The following is a 20,805-nucleotide window of genomic DNA, read 5'->3' as shown; positions in this document are numbered from 1 at the left end:
AGCTGGCACATGCATGATGAACCAAATAGCCTTCTTGTGAGTTGCAAAATTCCATGATACTAAAAAAAATAACTACAGACAACAGTATTGGTAGGAGTGACCACCGCACAGTCCTCATGGAAACGAAGTCCTGTCTTCGCACTGAGGACACCATCCAACGTTTGTGAGGCACTACCACTGTGCTAAATGGGATAGATTCAGAACAGATCTAGCAGCTCAAAACTGGGCATCCATGAGGCGCTGTGGGCCATCAGCAGCAGAATTGTATTCCACCACAATCCGTAACCTCATGGCCCGGCATATTCCTCACTCTACCATTACCAACAAGCCAGGGGATCAACCCTGGTTCAATGAGGAGTGTCGAAGAGCATGCCAGGAGCAGCATCAGGCGTACCTAAAAATGAGGTGCCAACCTGGTGAAACTACAACTCAGGACTACATGCATGTTAAACAGCAGAAGCAACATGCTATAGACAGAGCTAAGCAATTCCACAACCAAAGCTCTGCAGTCTGCCACATCCAGTCGTGAATGGTGGTGGACAATTAAACAACTAACGGGAGGAGGAGGCTCTGCAAACATCGCCATCCTCAATGACGGCAGAGTCCAGCACGTGAGTGCAAAAGACAAGGCTGAAGCGTTTGCAACCATCTTCAGCCAGAAGTGCCAAGTGGATGATCCATCTCGGCCTCCTCCCGAGATCCACACCATCACAGAAGCCAGTCTTCAGCCAATTCGATTCACTCCACGTGATATCAAGAAACGGCTAAGTGCACTGGATACAGCAAAGGCTATGGGCCCCGACAACATCCCGGCTGTAGTGCTGAAGGCTTGTGCTCCAGAACTAGCTGCGCCTCTAGCCAAGCTGTTCCAGTACAGCTACAACACTGGCATCTACCCGACAATGTGGAAAATTGCCCAGGTATGTCCTGTCCACAAAAAGCAGGACAAATCCAATCCAGCCAATTACCGCCCCATCAGTCTACTCTCAATCATCAGCAAATTGATGGAAGGTGTCGTCGACCGTGCTATCAAGCGGCACTTACTCACCAATAACCTGCTCACCGATGCTCAGTTTGGGTTCCGCCAGGACCACTCGGCTCCAGACCTCATTACAGCCTTGGTCCAAACATGGGCAAAAGAGCTGAATTCCAGAGGTGAGAGTGACTGCCCTTGACATCAAGGCAGCATTTGAGCGTGTGGCACCAAGGAGCCCTAGTAAAATTGAAGTCAATGGGAATCAGGGGGAAAGCTCTCCAGTGGCTGGAGTCATACCTAGCACAAAGGAAGATGGTAGTGGTTGTTGGAGGCCAATCATCTCAGCCCCAGGGCATTGCTGCAGGAGTTCCTCAGGGCAGTGTCCTAGGCCCAACCATCTTCAGCTGCTTCATCAATGACCTTCCCTCCATCATAAGGTCAGAAATGGGGATGTTCGCTGATGATTGCACAATGTTCAGTTCCATTCGCAACCCCTCAGATAATGAAGCAGTCTGAGCCCGCATGCAGCAAGACCTGGACAACATCCATGCTTGGGCTCATGAGTGGCAAGTAACATTCACGCCAGACAAGTGCCAGGCAATGGCCATCTCCAACAAGAGAGAGTCTGACCACCTCCCCTCGACATTCAACCGCATTACCATCACCAAATCCCCCACCATCAACATCCTGGGGGTCACCATTGACCAGAAACTTAACTGGACCAGCCATATAAATACTTGGCTACAAGAGCAGGTCAGAGGCTGGGTATTCTGCGGCGAGTGACTCACCTCCTGACTCCCCAAAGCCTTTCCACCATCTACAAGGCACAAGTCAGGAGTGTGATGGAATACTCTCCACTTGCCTGGATGAGTGCAGCTCCAACAACACTCAAGAAGCTCAACACCATCCAGGACAAAGCAGCCCGCTTGATTGGCACCCCATCCACCACCCTAAACATTCACTCCCTTCACCATCGGCGCACTGTGGCTGCAGTGTGTACCATCCACAGGATGCACTGCAGCAACTCGCCAAGGCTTCTTTGACAGCACCTCCCAAACCCGTGACCTCTACCACTTCGAAGGACAAGAGCAGCAGGCACATGGGAACAACACCACCTGCATGTTCCCCTCCAAGTCACACACCAGCCCGACTTGGAAATATATCGCCGTTCCTTCATTGTCGCTGGGTCAAAATCCTGCAACTCCCTTCCTAACGGCACTGTGGGAGAACCTTCACCACACAGACTGCAGCAGTTCAAGAAGGCGGCTCACCATCACCTTCTCAAGAGCAATTAGGGATGGGCAATAAATGCTGGCCTTGCCAGCGACTCCCACATCCCATGAACAAATTTTTTTTAAAAACAGGCTTTTCAGAAATTGTGAGGAAAAGAAAACCAACTTCTTTCCAAATAACTCCAGTCCTCATTTTCGTAACGTGTATCATTAGTCCATTGCCGTTCGTTTTTTTGTTGCCCAGTTAAACACCTCAGATTGGCTTTGCAACCGAATTTACTCCGACGTGTGCGTTTATGAATGCTGGAGATTCACTTTTCAATTCTACTCAGTTGTAGATCGTACAAGATGTAAAATTTCCAAGAATAGATGATTAATCCAGAGTAACAATTCCAGCGGGAAGAGAAACCTACCCTCCTCTAGAATCTGGGACGTCAGGAAAGCTGATGAAATTGATAACATTCTCACTGTAGCTACTGGATTGGAGCAGCAAGCCAAGACGCCAGCCTGTTAGGCTACTGGACCTCTAACACTTAAATAAAGTTTTAAAAAGCAAACTCCACCTGCATCCATGGGTGATTAAGGGCATCCTTTGTCGAGAGTCTTTTCTCTGGGTCCACATTAAGCAGCCGCTTCACTAAGTCCTTTGCTAAACAGAAAAAGGAGGGAAAAAGTTATGTATGGGCATGGGGAAAAGAGGCAGAAATATACCTGCCTTTCAAGGAAGCATGGTAACATCATAAATAAATCTTAGCGGACATTGGAAGGCTTAAAGTTTTATTTTTTAAAAACGCTCAGATTCCAACCAACAGTCTGGTCCTCTATATCAGGTGTCAGCCGTGGCTCAGTTCGTAGCACTCTCGCCTCTGAGTCAGAAGGTTGTGGGCTCAAATCCCACTCAAGACTTGAGCACAAAATCTAGGCCGACACTTCAGTGCAGGACTGAGGGAGCGCTGCATTGTCGGAGGTGCCGTCAGTTGGATGAGATGTTAAAACCATATTTATCCCTCAACCAACATCAATTAAAAGCAAACAAATTATCTGGTTATCACATTGCTGTTTGTGGGAGCTTGCTGAGCGCAAATGGATTGCCGAGTTTCCTGCATTATTACGGTGACTACACTTCAAGAAGTACTTCATTGGCTGTGAAGATATTTTCGACAACCTGAGGTCATGAGAAGCACTATATAAATGCAAGGCCTTCTTTCTTTATATTAAAAAGGCAGAACCCAATATAGGAAAGGGATTTATAAAATAGCTTTATTTAGGTGGGAATGAGCATTAATAACTGCTGCCTTTCACTTAATTCTGCTTTCCTACTTTTTGCTTTTAAACACATGAGCCCTCCATCTAACCATTTGGCTGAATCCCATAAGTTGTGTTAATGATCAGTTTATTCCCTATAAGAGTTTGTACCAAATTGAACACTCATCACTACTAGACAACTAAATTCTAACTTTTATAAACAGCAGGGGGAAAAGTAATGCAGTGCTTACAGAAGTGAAACAAACTTGAAAATTAATTGGACCTTAAATAGTCTTAAGAAGATGCTATGGGAACACAGACAAAATGGATGACAGTTTTAATGCATTGAATACTGATCATGCTTCACCTGTCATAATCCTTAGCCTTTAGCCCAAACACTATTTGAATCTCATGCATACCTGTTTCGGAGATATGTGCCCAGTAGTCTGGGAAGAACCTGTAATGACCTTTTATGATTTGATCCCTCAATGTCATGTCTGTGATTTCATCACTAAATGGTGGGTAACCAGCCAAGCTGAAAAACAGAATGGTACAGTTAAACAGTATCTATTTTAGTAACTGTAGTGGAACCTCATTATCCACTTTCCCAATTGTCTGTCAGAATTTTTACAAGACAAAGCTTTGCGCAAGACATTATCTCACTGTACAACCCGCTAACACAAAGCTCCTCTTGCTGGACAAAAATTAACCTCACAGCCCAAAAAGCACAGACTGGTCCACCCAGTCTGTCCCCTACAGTTATTATGCTTAGTGCATCACAATACATAGAAACTCTCAATGCCAGCTGCAGATTTGTGCACAATTCAAAAACTGACACGTTACCAGTCTTTTAATGCTTAATAACAAGCAAAAGAAAACCACATTATTCTTAACAGCAGCGAAAATTAATTGAGCTAATTGCAGCTAACATTTCTCAGATTCTTTGAGGCCCACCAAATGGACAGCAATGCTCTTTTCTGGTGCTATACATTCTTATGTTCCTAAAAAGCAACGAGTAACTTGCAATCAACCTACAAACAAATATAGTCATTTGATCCATACTGGGTATATAACAGCGCTGGCTTGCAATCATGGGCATCCTCCTTTCAACAGCAGGAACCACGAATGCCCTGCATGTCATCAAGTCATTGCAAATACCCTAATTGAATGTACTGCATCCTTTACAAAAACAGGCACGAGGATTTACAAGCTAACAGTTCAATCTCGGGTTAAAGTGGAAACAGCAAGTAATTGCACTTCAGTTTACAAGATCACAGTTCAAATAGCAATTACCTCCTGAAAGCCATTATTCTGCAAGTAAAACTTTATGCAAGATAAGTGACTTACCATATGAAAAGTATAACCCCTAGGCTCCAGCAATCCACTGCTTTGGAGTACCAGCCTGCTCCGGCACCCAACAGCACCTCTGGAGCTAGATAAGTGAGCGTTCCACATAATGTTTTCATCAGTGAAGTTTCTCCTACGATCTTTGACAGACCAAAATCTGTAATCTTAAAATGAAAACGCTGTTCTAAAAATTAAAACACAATTTTGTAATAGACAGAATGTCTCTCAAATCTTTGTTGGATAACAAAGGATTCCAGTTGAGCAGTGCGCTCTGGTGACTGCTGCAGAAGTGAGTATTCAATAAATACAGAGTTTGCATACAGCCTTCGAGATTTTGGCTTACACAAATACATAGCATTGACCTGGTTTCAACATCCATTATATGAAAGACCTATAGAGTTCATCCGTGGGAGCATTTATTTTCTCACAACTGTTCAAATACAGACCACAAATGATACAGACGAACAATGACAATATCCATTTTATGTTTGGATATCTGAAAATTATGTGCCAATTTTAAGTTTTTTTCCAGTGTAGTCAGATATTTAGAACTTGGGAGCACCATATATTCCTGTGTATAAAACTAGAAATGATTGATTTGAGCTCATTCTCCCTCACGTTTACTTATTAGCAGAGCAATTTCTCTGGAGACAGCGGGCCCAGGAGTAGCAACAACTTGCATTTATATAGCCTTTAACATAGTAAAATGTCTAAAGGTGCTTCACAGGAGCGTTCTCAAACAAAATTTGACACCAAGCCACATAAGGAGCTATGTTTGGTGACCAAAAGAGGTAGGTTTTAAGGAACACCTTAAAGGAAGAGAAAGAGGTAGGGAGACGGAGAGGTTTATACAGGGAATTCCAGAACTTAGGGCCGAGGCAGCCGAAGACACGGCCGCCAATGGTGGGGTGATGGAAATCGGGGATGAGAGGCCAGAATTGGAACAGCGCAGAGATCTCGGAGAGTTGTAGGAGGTTACATAGAAAGGGAGGGACGAGGCTATGGAGGGTTTTGAACACAAGGATGAAAATTTTAAATTCTAGGTGTTGCCAGACCAGGAACCAATGTAGGCCAGCGAGCACAGGGGTGATGGGTGAACCGGACTTGATGTGAGTTAGGATCAATGCATCTCCATTAGCTGTTGTTCTGCTCCTCTGGTGCTCCACCATTTAAAATCAGATAGCCCGGCAGAATATGTACAGGAGGAGATTTAAAAATCAGCAGCAAGACCTAGAATGGAACTTGGGAGGGAAAGTTGCAATTTGGGCAACAGTTGATTTCTACCAGCTGGTCACAAGGGGAGAACACAAAGAAAATGTATTTGTGCACACCAGCCAACATGAAGGCAGGGATTTTGGAGGATAGAATCTTTGGAATATTGACCTTCATCTTAAGGTTATGCATTTTAATCGGGGGTGGAAGTCATTTTAAATGGGAGTATATACACAGTAATTTTCAAAAACAGATTAAGTACAGAATGTTATTCACCATACAGGATTAAGACTAAGACACGGTAAAACCGTCACTCGGAAATTTTCACCATGTGACATATTTCACATGCGTTAAGACGTTGGTAGGTGCTCCATGCAGCATTTTACCTCTGCAAAACTTCATTGCAATTTCTAAAAATAAGATGCACTCTTAATATTCACAACCTTGGTTTACCAGCAGATGGCATCAAATGGTATGACAATCCTTACCTTAATGAGGCAGTTCTCCTCATTGTTTGCAAGCAGCACGTTCTCTGGTTTGAGATCTCGGTGAGTAATGTTATTATCATGAAGATACTGCAAGCAGAGAGAAAATTTAATATCCTCCAATTGTTCTGTTTTTAAATCAAATTTCTATTTTATATTCACTCATTCCCTCCTTTCCAACTCTATGTATTGTTTTCCAAACTCTGCAGGCACAGAGCAAAGAACCAAAGAAAAGGCAAGAAAATCCTTCTTGGTGGCTGAACTGCAACCTGTGATAGTGCCCTCCAATTTAAATACTGGCAATACATTCCCCGTTCCTAGCTGCCCTGAGAAGGTGGCAGTGGGCCTTCTCTAGAACAGAAATTGTTTTTTTCAAAAAAGAACTGAGTGGCTTGCTGGGCCACTTCAGATGACATTAAGTGTCAACCACCAATTGGAGTCACTTGCAGGCCAGACTGGGTAGGGGTGGCACATTTCCTTCCCTGAAGGACATTAGTGAACCTGATGAGTTTTCGTAACAATTCGGACTTTTGTGGTCATTCTTCTCCAGTACCGGCCCACAAATGACCAAATCTACTGAATTCAATTTTAAACTTCTCATGGTGGGATTGCCATGACCTCTGGGTTGCTAGTCCAGGAGCATAATCACTACACGATCATCTGTGAGGAAGTACATACGTTCCAGTTGAGAACTTCTGTAGGTCAATTACACCCACACTCCTCCAATCCAGAGAGCAATATAATGAAGTCACCAAGACTCCATCTACCTATTCAGGTGACATTAAAGATCTAACAGCACTATTTGAAGAGAAGGAGGGAATTCTCCTGGCCAACTTTCCACCCTGACCCACCCCAAAAACAGATTAACTGGTCATTCATCTTATTGCTGTATGTGGGATCTTGCTGTGAGCCACCTTCACCAACCTAACAGTCACTGCACTTCAAAATAATTTATTGTATGTGAAGCATTTGAGAGATGTGGTAAGATGATTTATAAATGCAAGTCTGCCATATGAAAAAGTACCATTTACATAACAACTAAAACAAGCTATTCTGTACATTTAACACAAAAATGGAGGCAAGATCTTACAATTAAAAACATGTGTGCTAATGCATTAACGATACATTAACATGGGATATTTAAATGTGTTGTTTCCTCCATGCCAATTGTCCCCTCACTCCTGAAGATGCTTACTCACTGCTACGATACTGTTCCATGGGCTCTATTAGCTCATCCAAGTAGCTATTACTGATGTATGAACCCTCATAGGTGATTCAATCATGGACTTTTACAGCCAAACTCAACCCTGTCCATTTACCCTTACCTAACAAAAATCTATCAATCTCAGTCTTGAAACTTTCAATTGATCCAGCATCCAGAGCCTTTTCAGGGAGAATTCTGGATTTCCACTACCCTGTGAGAAAATGTTTCCTGATTTCATACCTAAAAGGCCTAGATCTAATATTAAGTTTATGCCACTTTGTTCTGGATTCCCCCACCAGAGGAAATAGTTTCCCTGTGTCTACCCCATCAAATCCCTTTACCATTTTAAATACCTCAATTAGATTACCCCACAACCTTCTAAACTCAAGGAAATACAAACCAAGTTTATGCTACTCAGACTGGCAAAAGGAATGTGGGAAGTGGTGTTCTATAGGGATCAGTGCTAAACGATTTGGACTCGGGAATCAGAAGTACAATCTCAAAATTTGCAGACACCACCAAATTGGGGGGTACAGTCAATACTAAGGAAGACTGCGACAAATACAAGACGACATTAATAAACTTGTAGAATGGGCTTATAATTGGCAAATGAATTTCAATATAGGTAAGTGTGAGGTGGTGCATTTTGGTAGGAAGAATAAGGAGGTCACATACTCCTTGGAAAACAACAGTCTAAATGGAGTAAAGGAGCAAAGGGATCGAGGGGTACAGATACATGAATCACTAAAAGTTGCAATACAGGTAATAAGGCCATAAAAAAAGCAAACAGAGTACTGGGGTTCATTTCTAGAGGGTTAGAATTGAAAAGCAGAGAAGTTATGGTTCCCCACATGGAGTACTGTGCTCAGTTCTGGTCTCCATATTACAAGAAGGATACAGAAGCACTGGAGAAGGTGCAAAAAAGATTTACAAGCATGACACCAGAACTGAGAGGTTATTCCTATCAGGAAAGATTGAACAGGCTGGGGCTCTTTTCTCTAGAAAAGGCTATGGGGTGGCCTGATGAAGGTCTTTAAGATTATGAAAGGTTTGATTGGGTAGATGTAGAGAAGATGTTTCCACTTGAGGGAGTCCAAAACTAGGGGCCATAAATACAAGATATTCACTAATAAATCCAATAGGGAATTCAGGAGAAACTTCTTTATGCAGAGAATGGTTAGAATGTGGAATTTGCTGCCACAAGGAATAGATAAGGCAAATAGCATAGATGCATTTAAGGGGAAGCTAGATAAACACAAGGGAGAAAGGAATAAAAGGTTATGCCGATAGGGTTAGATGAAATGGGGTGGGAGGAGGCTCGTGTGAAGCATAAACACCAGCATGGAACAGTTGGACCGAATGGTCTGTTTTTGTGCTGTACATTCTTTATAATCTGTCCTCATAATTTAACTCTAAGCGCTGGTATCATTCTGGTGCGCTGTACCCCTCCAAACCAATATATCCTTCCTGAGGTGCAGTGTCCAAAACTGAACACAGTACTCCAAGTGGAATCTGATCAAGTCTCTGTACAACTTAAGCACAACTTCCTCCCTTTTGCATTTCAGCCCCCTGAGCCTTTTTAATTACTTTTTGTACCTGTGCACTAGTTTTTAAAGTGATTGGTGTACATGGACACCCATATCCCTTTGCTCCTCCACAGTTCCTAGTTACCCACCATTAAGAAAATATTCCAATGTATCATTTGCAGATCCAAAGTGGATGAACTTAACTAAGGCATGTGTCTAACGCATCTATAATTTCCACACCTATTTCTTTTAATACCCTGGGGTGGAAACCAGCAGGTCCTGGAGATTTATCTTACGGCCTATTATTTTCTCATGACCGTTATTTTACTTGTATCAAACCGATCTAAGCTCGATCCCTTTTCTTATTTTTGGTTCCCTTGTACCACTAGTATTTTGTCCTCTTCCTCCACTGTGAAAACAGATACAAAGTACTCATTTAACAAGTCTACTATTTCCTTATTGTCCACCTGCATCTGTCTTTAATAGGCCCACATTTCCCTTTACATCACTCGCTTTCTCAATATATTGATAAAAACTTTTACTTTTAACTTTGATATCCATTGCAAGTTTTTTAAAAAATAATCCCTTTGTGCCCCTCATTACTTTCTTTGTATCCCTTTTTGCTTTTTATTGGTCTCCCAATCTGCTGAACTTCTACTTTTCCTTGCATTTGTGTACGCCTTTTATCTTGATGCTGTCTCATCTCATTTGTTGAACATAGTTGTTTAACCACAAAAGTGGAGCTTTTGCCTTTAAGGGCATGTACTGGCTTTGTAGTGTACCAAATACTTCCTATTGTTTGTGGCCTTCAATGCACACAAGTGCGCAGTTATGCACTTAGGCATATTTAAGACATGCATGGAATAATACATTCATGGAATAATACATGACTGGATACGAGTTAAAGGTAAGAGAGCAGGAAAGACTGGGGAATAATTACTGAAAATTACTCCCTCAAAAATTTCAACACAGCTTCAAGAGAACAAGACCCAGAGCAAATAGTGTCCTGGGCTGTATTGTCTAAATCATTCACTACAAAACTAGGACCATGATAATAGGGACCACAATAGGGTTATACAAGACTTTGCTAAGACCTCATTAGGAGTATTGTGCCCAGTTTTGTTTCCCTCTCCTCGCCTCAGGAAAGACATTGGGCTCGATTTTACCGTCGGGTTTCCTGTGGGTTTCCAGCGGGCGGGCCCCGAAAATCCCGATATCCAGTCACGTGACTGGATCCCGCCACGATCCCGCCCACTTCCGGGTTCCCTGATGACGTGCGGGGGTGCGTGTGTGGCCCCCGCTGGTGGGAATCCCGCAGGCAATTAAAGCCAGCGGGATGCCACTTGAGGTTATTTATTTCGCTTGTTCAGGTCATTAACTGACCTGATTAAGGGACTGTGTGTGATTTTGGGGAAACATGGGACTGTTTCACACACTGGGGGAAACAGTCCTAGTTGAACTGGACGTGTTGCAGCCGTCAGCCTGTGGCAGCTGCAAAGGTCCATTTGACAGGTTGGGGGGTGGTGGGGGGGAACCCTCACCCATTGCAGGAGGCCGCTCTGTCACTTGGGACAAAGTGTGGCCTCCACCACCCCCCTCCGGACGGTCAAAGTCACCAACACCAACCTGCACACTCACCCCGGGGTCCGGAGACATGTGCCTACCTTGCGGACCCCCTCAGATGTACATATTGCGGATGGGGGCCGCCGTAGCTGCAGTCATGACCCCCTCGGAGGGCGAACAGCATCACCAGCCTCGCCATCCACCTCTGACACGTGAAGCTCCACAACAGAGTGCTGTGACACATCCACCTGTACAGCAGGAGGGAGGGCTACCGCAGAGAGAGACGCGTCGCAGAGGGCACTACCCTCGCCACAGGGTCCACAGACCGAGGCGCAGCTCCCCGGACCTCTCCGAGCAGCAGTGCACACGGAGACGCAGATTCACTCGACATGTAGTCGTGGAGATCTGCAGCCTCTTTCATGCCGAGCTGCTCCTGGCTGGCCCCAGCACCATCTGCTTACCTGTCGCTGCCAAAGTCACCACTGCCCTCCACAACTTCTCCTCCGCATCCTTCCAGGGTTTAGCCGGGTACACCGCCGATGTGTCTCAGTCGTCTGCGCGGAAGAGCCCTGCAAATACACCTGCACCTACTCTGCAGTAACACAATGGGTGGCATCAGTGGTGGGTCCTCATAGTGATACCCAGGAGCGGGCATTATTGGACACAACAGACAGGATTCGCGGAGACATGGCAGTGGTGGTGCCAATATAATGTGTGATGTTTGTTGCTCTGAAATTCAATATAGGTAACACCCATGGCAAACCCTCAGGCACCCTTGTGCATCCCCTTCATGCTCACGACACGTTTGCCGTACGCTGCCTACTGCACATATGCGATGCATGCCCTGTGGCTGCAGCACAGGTGGTGGCAGGTTGAGTGAGGCTGGCCGTGAGAGAGATGCACGAGAGGGTGAGTATGGGATAGAGCCATGAGATTGTATGAGGATTGGGTTGCGTGTTAGTGGCGGGTGAGTACTGGCGAGGTGAGTAGGTGCAGGTAAGATGAGGATGGGGTTTGAATGGGTATGAGGGGTGATGTGACAGAGTAGTGTTGGCGGTGCCGAAGGAGATGTGGGGTGGGGGCAGTGTTGTGGCAGACGGAGTGTAGGGGAAAGACTACGTGTGGCTGACCTACTGAGGTCATTGGAGCGCCTCCTGCACTGTATGCAGGTGGGCGATATGTTGGTGGTGCAGGTGACCCCCTCTGCCACCTCGAGCCAGGCCTTCTTGGTGGCAGAGGCAGGCCGCTTCCTCCCGCCCGCGGGGTGGAAGATCTCTGTCCTCCCCCTCCTCCTCACCCCATCTGATGATACCTGGGGTGAGGCATTATTAAACTGGGAGCAGCCTTCCCCCTGGGCTGCTCCATGCTGTAATTTGTTCCATTGGTTGCAGCATCTGTCAGTGGAGGACTGCCCCTTTAACTAGAGAGCCTCCAGCTAACAGATCGTACTGCGCATGCGCAGCCCGCCCGACGCGCAGACCAGCAGCGCGGACCCCGGAGGAGCAGGTAAGTGATTCCAATTAGTGGATTGCCTGCTACGATCGCGCGGGCAACCCACGAATTTCACCGGGCGCGGAGGCCACGCACCCGAAACCCAACCCGCCGGAAACCCGCAGGCCTGCTAAAATCAGGCCCATTGCAACTCTGGAGATGGTGCAAAGAAGTGTAACAAGGACGATCTCCAGCCAGAAAGATGTCATACTTTAAGTTTGTATTTCCTGGAGAGACAGAGACTTAGAAGGGATCTGACCAGTAATTATTAAAATGGATAGATATATAAGTAGTGTACTTGAGATAATGGTGTCAGATAAAACTAGGGCCACCCATATAAACTGAGGAGAGCAGGAGTGAGGTTGGATGTCTGGAAGTTTCAAGTTTTCCACAGGGTAAATAACCTGTGAAAGAGAATTTTATAGAAGGTAGAAAAGACCAAATCTTTACAGTTCCTCAAGGTGGCAATAAATGGACTTTTGCAAAGAGAAGTGCTCACAGCATATAGAAAGAAAGAGAAAATTATTGTAGATAATAATAAATGGGTTTGGGACCTCATGCAGCTTTTGAAAGGGGACTCTAGAATTGGTGTCAGATCTATTTTGACCGCTCTCCTAGGATGCAAGGGGGGTAAGGCGAAGGAAGGAGGAAGGGAGGGAGGGAGGATTGGTTGGTATGAGGATTAAATCAGTCAAGGATAGCGACAGGTGCATATGGGTCTGATGGTCTTTTCTCGTCCTCGATACAAACATAAATTAATGAAACTATCAAACACACAATCAGATAATAGAAACAACAACTGACAATTTTTAAAATCAGTACACAAACAAAATGCACAGTTCTAAAGTACCAGATATTTAACTAGAGTTTTATCACCTTTCGAGACTCGAGCTTTTTTTCCTAGGCCCCTCGGAACTTTTGGTAGCGTTTTGACAATGCAAAGTCGTGCTCCCACATGAAGTTCACCAGTGTGACCATTCGTTAGGAGGCTGATGGGATGTGAATAAGTTAAGCCTCAACAACCACAACACAAACACATTAAAAGTCAGATGTAATTAAGTCTATTTTCAGGTTTAGAATAGGTGCCAGTAAAACCTCAACGTCAAATCGTGGCTAATGGGAGAGAAACTAGGCTGCATTTTTGGTTATGGGAGTAAGAGTAATGGAAAAGGTTTCCAGTTGGTAAATGCACTGAACCGTGTAGATGCGGGGTGGGTGGGTGGGGAGACCCAGGTTCCAATTCTAGTCAGTGCAGAGTAAGCTGAGCTCAGCAAGGGAACCAGTACCATTAGTCACAGTAGCTCTATTCTTGTGATGTTGGATCTGCAGCCTATGATTTAGTTTCTACTTGTGCTTATATTTCTTACACTACCCCTACCTCCCGGAATTGAAGGTTTGCAAAATTCTATTCGGGGCACTGCATCCTCACCAATGAGGGTACAAGTGGAGAGAAGCCCCTTGCAAGCAACCCAGCTCTCCAAATTAAGACAAGAGGAACCACAGGAGTAAGAAGCATAAGTGGCTAGCATCAGAGAGCAGGCGCAGCTCGCATCAACAGAGAGCAACATCTACAGGCTGTGTCTTTATGTTACAGTATTTCAGAATACTTATAGATCCCTATTAAAATGATAAAAAACACAAAGATTTGTGGAAACCTGTTACATACAGAGGATGCAATTCAGAACAAGTGAAAGATGAAGAAACAAAAAAAAAAATCACAAAATTGCATTGCTGCTTGAAGATGCCTTTCTCTCGGACAACAGAATTATTGGCCCAGACTTTGCTGGAGAGGGGCATCGCGTGGTGTGCCCTGTTAAGACTTGTTTGTGCATGTTTAGGTTTTAAAATGTTTTGCCCACAAAGTTGCTGGAAATGCGAGCTGATAACGGCACGGCGAGGGAAACAGGCATCTGGGACCTTGGTGAACGACAGGACCAACAGTGTATCTCCTTAACCAATGAGATTAAAGGATTGAGAAATAAACAGGTTGGATTAAGAGAGAGAGAAAAAAAGACAAAGGAAAAGAAAGAAATGAAAAAATTTAAAATGACCTTTTAAAAATCTGTAACAGTTTACAAGCTGAAGGAATGAGACGCCACACTTTAAATTATTCACTTTCTGGGCAAGAAAGTCATTAACAATTATTATGTCGTTAAAAGGTACTTACACTATTAATTATGAGACTTAACTTTGTGGCGAGTTTTATTGGCAATTAATGCAGCAACTTCATGAAAATCACCGGGAGGGCGACAGCGAGATGCTGTTTCGCGAAGTTAACAGGCAGAGCGGCACAAATCGGCTAGCAAATTGTGGCGATTCGCAATTCACAGGGTATCTCTTCCTTGCCACAAGTTGCTGGCTGATTTGCACATTAATAACACGCCATAATTTTTTTAGCAAATTCTGGGCCATTAACTTGTGAAAGTAATTTTAAAATTCATGCTTCAGAGCTCTATCAAAAATTTTGTTTTTGCAATTTATCTTACTGGCACAAATCAGCATGTCCGGGTAAATTTCTATAAGAGGCAAAAGAATTTGGAATACACGTATAACTAGTTAGAAAGGTTTTGATGTTCAAGGCTAAATTTAGGAATAAAGTTGAACCAGTAGTCGCTAAAAGTTACTAAATACATCAGATGTGTTGCAAGACAGTAATGCATCAAAAGATTCCAATGGCATTAAATAATGAAAATTTTATGCACTTTATTAGCATCAGCGGAACACCAAGATTTGTTTGTATCGGCAGCTTAAGATAAAAGCAGGACATGTCTGTTCTATGCATTTGGGGAGGGGGAAAGAAATAGCAAGAGTTCCCACTTCTGATCATTATCTAGTGACTCCTGCTGAGGAATGATTGTGATAGGAGTTAAGTGAGGAAAGGATCATTCAGTTCCCATCTCCTCTTACTGTCAAACAGCGTGCCGGCACTTACTGACTGACAGATGAACAACAGGCACTTGGGTGGCTGGAATTGTTGAAACTATACCCCAGCACGAATCAACAGCTTCTGGAGAATAGGGAAAAGGCTGGGTGGGAGGGGAAAGGAATAGTGGTTAGCATTTTGGGCAACTTCAAATCAGGAGGATCTGCAATCAAGCTCAGTTGTTCATCTGCTTAAAAATGTAATGTAAATCAGTTACATACTTGGACTGCAAGAAGCATCTGATAGAACAGCAGTTTGGCAGTTTCTTCTTTCAGTCCTTTTGAGCGCATCACTCGATCAAAAAGTTCTCCACCTTCCACCCTTAAAAAGGATAACATCTTACTCAAATGGAGTTTTTGTACAAGATAATTTTCTTTAACTGATCCTGCAATCGGAAATAATTGCAACATACAACATGGGACTGCAAAAGCACAGCAACAGTCCATGAGAGAAACAATTCAATAGCATGCAACCATGTTTAAATCAGGTCCCAACTTAAATGAAATTGTGGTTATGTGACTTAACTACCATTGTGTTATGTACAATCCCACTGGGATCCGTTGACCAATTCAACTGAGCTGTAATGGAAATACCCAAATTTTTCCAGAGAACAGTGTATAATCCAGTCCCCTTTAAATGTAAAATGAAGTTAGGCAAAAGAACTTATAAAGTAGTAGCCGTACAAATACACTGACCACGTTTCCAATTTTTTTTTAATGCTAACGCAGTATTCTCCATTCTGTAGTTTGTAATGCAGTACACATCAGTATTTTTTTCTGTTAATAAAAGCTGACCTGTCTTGAGGTATACCAGGTCCCTTAATACATAAGAACATAAGAAATTGGAGCAGGAGTAGGCCAATCGGCCCCTCGAGCCTGCTCCGCCATTCAATAAGATCATGGCTGATCTGATCCTAACCACAAATCTAAAGAACACAAGAAGTCGGAGCAGGACCCGGCCACATAGCCCCTGGGCCCTCTCCGCCACCCACAGGGCATTGACCGATCCGAACTCAGCTTCATGTCCAATTTCCTGCCCGCTCCCCATAACCCCTAATTCCCCTTACTTCTAGGAAACTGTCTATTTCTGTTTTAAATTTATCTAATGATGTAGCTTCCACAGCTTCCTGGGGCAGCAAATTCCACAGACCTACCACCCTCTGAGTGAAGAAGTTTCTCCTCATCTCAGTTTTGAAAGAGCAGCCCCTTATTCTAAGATTATGCCCCCTAGTTCTAGTTTCACCCATCTTTGGGAACATCCTTACTGCATCCACCCGATCAAGACCCTTCACAATCTTATATGTTTCAATAAGATCGCCTCTCATTCTTCTGAACTCCAATGAGTAGAGTCCCAATCTACTCAACCTCTCCTCATATGTCCGCCCCCTCATCCCCGGGATTAACCGAGTGAACCTTCTTTGTACTGCCTCGAGAGCAAGTATGTCTTTTCTTAAGTATGGAGACCAAAACTGTATGCAGTATTCCAGGTGCGGTCTCACCAATACCTTATATAACTGCAGCAATACCTCCTTGTTTTTATATTCTATCCCCCTAGCAATAAAAGCCAACATTCCGTTGGCTTTCTTGATCACCTGCTGCACCTGCATACCAACTTTTTGATTTTCTTGCACTAGGACCCCCAGATCCCTTTGTACTGCAGTACTTTCCAGTCTCTCGCCATTAAGAAAATAACTTGCTCTCTGATTTTTCCTGCCAAAGTGCATAACCTCACATTTTCCAATATTATATTGCATCTGCCAAATCTCCGCCCACTCACCCAGCCTGTCTATATCCCCTTGCAGGTTTTTTATGTCCTCCTCACTCTCTACTTTCCCTCCCATCTTTGTATCATCTGCAAATTTTGATATGTTGCACTCGGTCCCCTCCTCCAAATCGTTAATATAGATTGTAAAGAGTTGGGGACCCAGCACCGACCCCTGTGGAACACCACTGGTTACTGGTTGCCAGTCCGAAAATGAACCATTTATCCCAACTCTCTGCTTCCTGTTCGATAACCAATCCTCCACCCATGCCAGAATATTACCCCCAATCCCGTGATTTTTTATCTTAAGTAATAATCTTTTATGTGGCACCTTGTCGAATGTCCACTGGTTCCCCTTTATCCACCCTATACGTTATATCCTCGAAGAACTCAAGCAAATTTGTCAGACATGACTTCCCCTTCATAAAGCCATGCTGACTTTGTCCTATTAAATTATGCTTATCTAAATGTTCCGTTACTGTCTCCTTAATAATAGACTCCAAAATTTTACCCACCACAGATGTTAAGCTAACTGGCCTATAATTTCCAGCCTTCTGCCTACTACCCTTTTTAAATAACGGTGTTACATTAGCAGTTTTCCAATCTGCCGGGACCTCTCCTGAGTCCAGGGAATTTTGGAAAACTATCACCAAAGCATCCACAATCCCTACTGCCACTTCCCTCAAGACCCTAGGATGGAAGCCATCAGGTCCAGGGGATTTATCCACCTTGAGTCCCATTATTTTACTGAGTACCATCTCCTGAGTGATTTTAATCGTATTTAGCTCCTCCCCCCCGAGAGTCCCCTGTTTGTCCAGTGTTGGGATATTCTTAGTGTCCTCTACTGTAAAGACTGAAACAAAATATTTGTTCAGCATTTTTGCCATCTCCATGTTTCCCACCATTAATTTCCCGGTCTCATCCTCTAAGGGACCTATGTTTGCCTTAGCCACCCTTTTTCTTTTTATATAACTATAGAAACTCTTGCTATCTGTTTTTATATTTTTTGCTAATTTCTTTTCATAATCTAACTTCCCTTTCTTAATCAATCCTTTAGTTACTTTTTGCTGTCTTTTGAAGAATTCCCAATCTTCTATCCTCCCACTAAGTTTGGCTACCTTATATGTCCTTGTTTTTAGTCGGATACTATCCTTGATTTCTTTACTTAGCCACGGATGGCTGTCATTTCTTTTACACCCTTTTTTCCTCAGTGGAATATATTTATTTTGAAAGTTGTAAAATAACTCCCTAAATGAACACCACTGCTCATGTACCGTCTTACCCTTTAATCTATTTTCCCAGTCCACTTTAATCAATTCCGCTCTCATACCATCATAGTCTCCTTTATTCAAGCTCAGTACGCTTGTTTGAGAATCAACCTTCTCACCCTCTAATTGGATATGGAATTCAACCATGTTGTGGTCGCTCGTTCCAAGGGGATCCTTAACTAGGACATTATTAATTAATCCTGACTCATTACACAGGACCAGGTCCAAGGTTGCCTGCCCCCTTGTAGGATCAGTTACATACTGCTCAAGAAATCCATCCCTGATGCACTCAATGAACTCGTCCTCAAGGCTGCTCTGCCCAATTTGATTTGTCCAGTTAATATGATAATTAAAATCCCCCATAATTATGGCTGTTCCCTTATTACATGCCCCGACTATCTCCTGATTAATACTTCTTCCAGCAGAGTTGCAACTATTAGGAGGCCTATATACTACGCCCACTAATGTTTTTTTTCCCTTATTATTCCTTATCTCCACCCAAACTGTTTCATTATCTTGATGCTTTGTCCCAATATCATTTCTCTGTATTACAGTGATTCCTTCCTTTATTAACATAGCCACCCCACCTCCCCTTCCTTCCTGCCTGTCCTTCCTGATTGTTAAATACCCTGGCATATTTAATTCCCAGTCGTTGTCACCCTGCAGCCATGTTTCTGTAATGGCCACAAGATCATACCCATACGTAATTATTTGTGCCGTTAACTCGTCCATTTTATTACGAATGCTACGTGCATTCAGATAAAGAACTTTCAAATCTGTTTTGTGACGCTTAGTTCCTGCTTTTTCCTTTTTTAACACTTTACCTATTACTCCATACCTTCTGTCCCTTCCTGTTACGCTTTCCTCTCTCTCCCTGCTCAGGTTCCCAACCCCCTGCCACTTTAGTTTAAACCCTCCCCAACAGCACTAGCAAACACTCCTCCTAGGACAGCGGTCCCGGCCCTGCCCAGGTGCTAATACAATACACCTGGGCAGGGCCGGGACCGCTGTCCTAGGAGGAGTGTTTGCTAATACAATACACAAACTATTATTTGAATGCCTCTTCTTTCATTAACAGCCAAGTTTCCTCTCTAATTCTTAAGCTAGTTGCCCCTGTTGAGAAAAAATCCACTTGGGAGGAAAACAGATTTCTGTGAAGTAACTTTGATCAACAGCCTCAAGGGGAAAAAACACTCAGATTGAAAAAGGGAGTGAAATGCTCAGTAAGCGCATCAACTGGTTTACTCCCCTTTGCCCCCACTTCAGTTTTAATGTATTTTTTTTTAAATCAATCTTTCTCGTAATGGATTACATCTTAATCTTGACCACAACTTAAATTTCAAATTCCCCTCTCCACCTCCAACCCCACCAATGATAAAGGTTAGCCTGTCTACTTAATGACCTATCAGGTTTTGTTTCAATTCTTTCCACTTTTGGACCAAAGGAAGGTTGATCCCATTAAACCATTTTACCTCAACCTGTACAATTCCACAAAGAAACAGAAAAGGCTAGATTTCTCCAGCTGTTATGAACAATGTATTTTCCAAGGAATTAAAAGGCTGCCAAAGTGGTAAAACACTTACAAATCCAGAACAATGTAGAAAGAGTCTTCAAAATCAAACACTTCCTCAATCTTGATTATGCAAGGCTTTAAAAAATCGGAAAGAGACATTTATTAGACAGATATTTAATATTTCATCAGAAAAAAGTATGCAATTTCTATTACTTACATGGTCCAATTTCTTTAGAATCTCAATTTCTGTTGCAACATTTGAAAATTTTGAAGCAGCATCCTACAAAAAAACAGGGTTAGGTTAGGAATTTGTAATAAAGACAGTGCATCGTTAACAAATTTGGTTTACAAGCAAGATTTAGACAGAAATCAAGTTGTACGAAAATGGATTTTAAACAGTTACTATATTTTTTTGTGGCAGTAATGCTGTGAACTTGACGCAAGATTTCGAGCACAAGACAGCTGAACAGTCAGCCGCTCCACCTCATGCAACTAGTATGACATTGCAGTTGTGCCTTCAGTATATCAGAACTGGCACAGTGCCGCAGCAAGTCCAATTACCTTAGGGCCACTGCATATTTGCAGTAAAGTGGGCACTAGAGGTGCAGCCAAATGAGGTGAGGTATACACAAATTACTTGTTCCCCTCAACACTCAAAAGACCGACTGCGTGTGCACATACAACAGTATGCAGTTTCAGGAGGAAACTGGTGCCTTTGAAAAAGAATGGATGGCATGTTTTAAGAGGGCATCTCCTTCAATGCCTCATGATGAATAAATCAGAATGTTTGGCTTATTGTTAATTTACACAAAAAGGTTCCAAACAGATCAACTACAGCTGTAAATATACTGTATGGCAGCTTGAGACCCAAGGCAGGTTGCAGACCTAGTGAAAGGCTCTTGGATCATTTCCTTCCCAGGCTCATGATCTTAAATAGATTGTTAATATATATTGTTGATATTTAATTCAACAAGAAGCTTTATTTGTTGGCACACATATGCACACACCTGTTAAAATGGAGAATTTGTTTAAAAGGGAATATTTACTCAGGCACTGATT

The 20,805-nt window shown here is 43.3% G+C and overlaps 1 protein-coding gene across 1 annotated transcript in view; it reads right to left on the bottom strand.

The window, feature by feature from the left end:
* chek2 (checkpoint kinase 2) overlaps positions 1–20,805 on the bottom strand; it is a 50,139-nt gene that overhangs the window by 7,929 nt on the left and 21,405 nt on the right. Inside the window, exons 6-12 of the mRNA XM_068006084.1 lie at positions 19,964–20,026; positions 19,817–19,881; positions 15,426–15,525; positions 6,501–6,587; positions 4,801–4,964; positions 3,873–3,988; positions 2,772–2,857 (exon numbers count right to left, since the gene is read on the bottom strand). Coding sequence (XP_067862185.1) covers positions 2,772–2,857; positions 3,873–3,988; positions 4,801–4,964; positions 6,501–6,587; positions 15,426–15,525; positions 19,817–19,881; positions 19,964–20,026 — 681 coding nt within the window. The remainder of the gene's footprint in view (positions 1–2,771; positions 2,858–3,872; positions 3,989–4,800; positions 4,965–6,500; positions 6,588–15,425; positions 15,526–19,816; positions 19,882–19,963; positions 20,027–20,805) is intronic.

This window comes from Heptranchias perlo, chromosome 25, assembly GCF_035084215.1.
Source record: "Heptranchias perlo isolate sHepPer1 chromosome 25, sHepPer1.hap1, whole genome shotgun sequence".
Taxonomy (NCBI): Eukaryota; Metazoa; Chordata; class Chondrichthyes; order Hexanchiformes; family Hexanchidae; genus Heptranchias; species Heptranchias perlo.
This window is presented reverse-complemented; position numbering and strand designations above follow the sequence as displayed.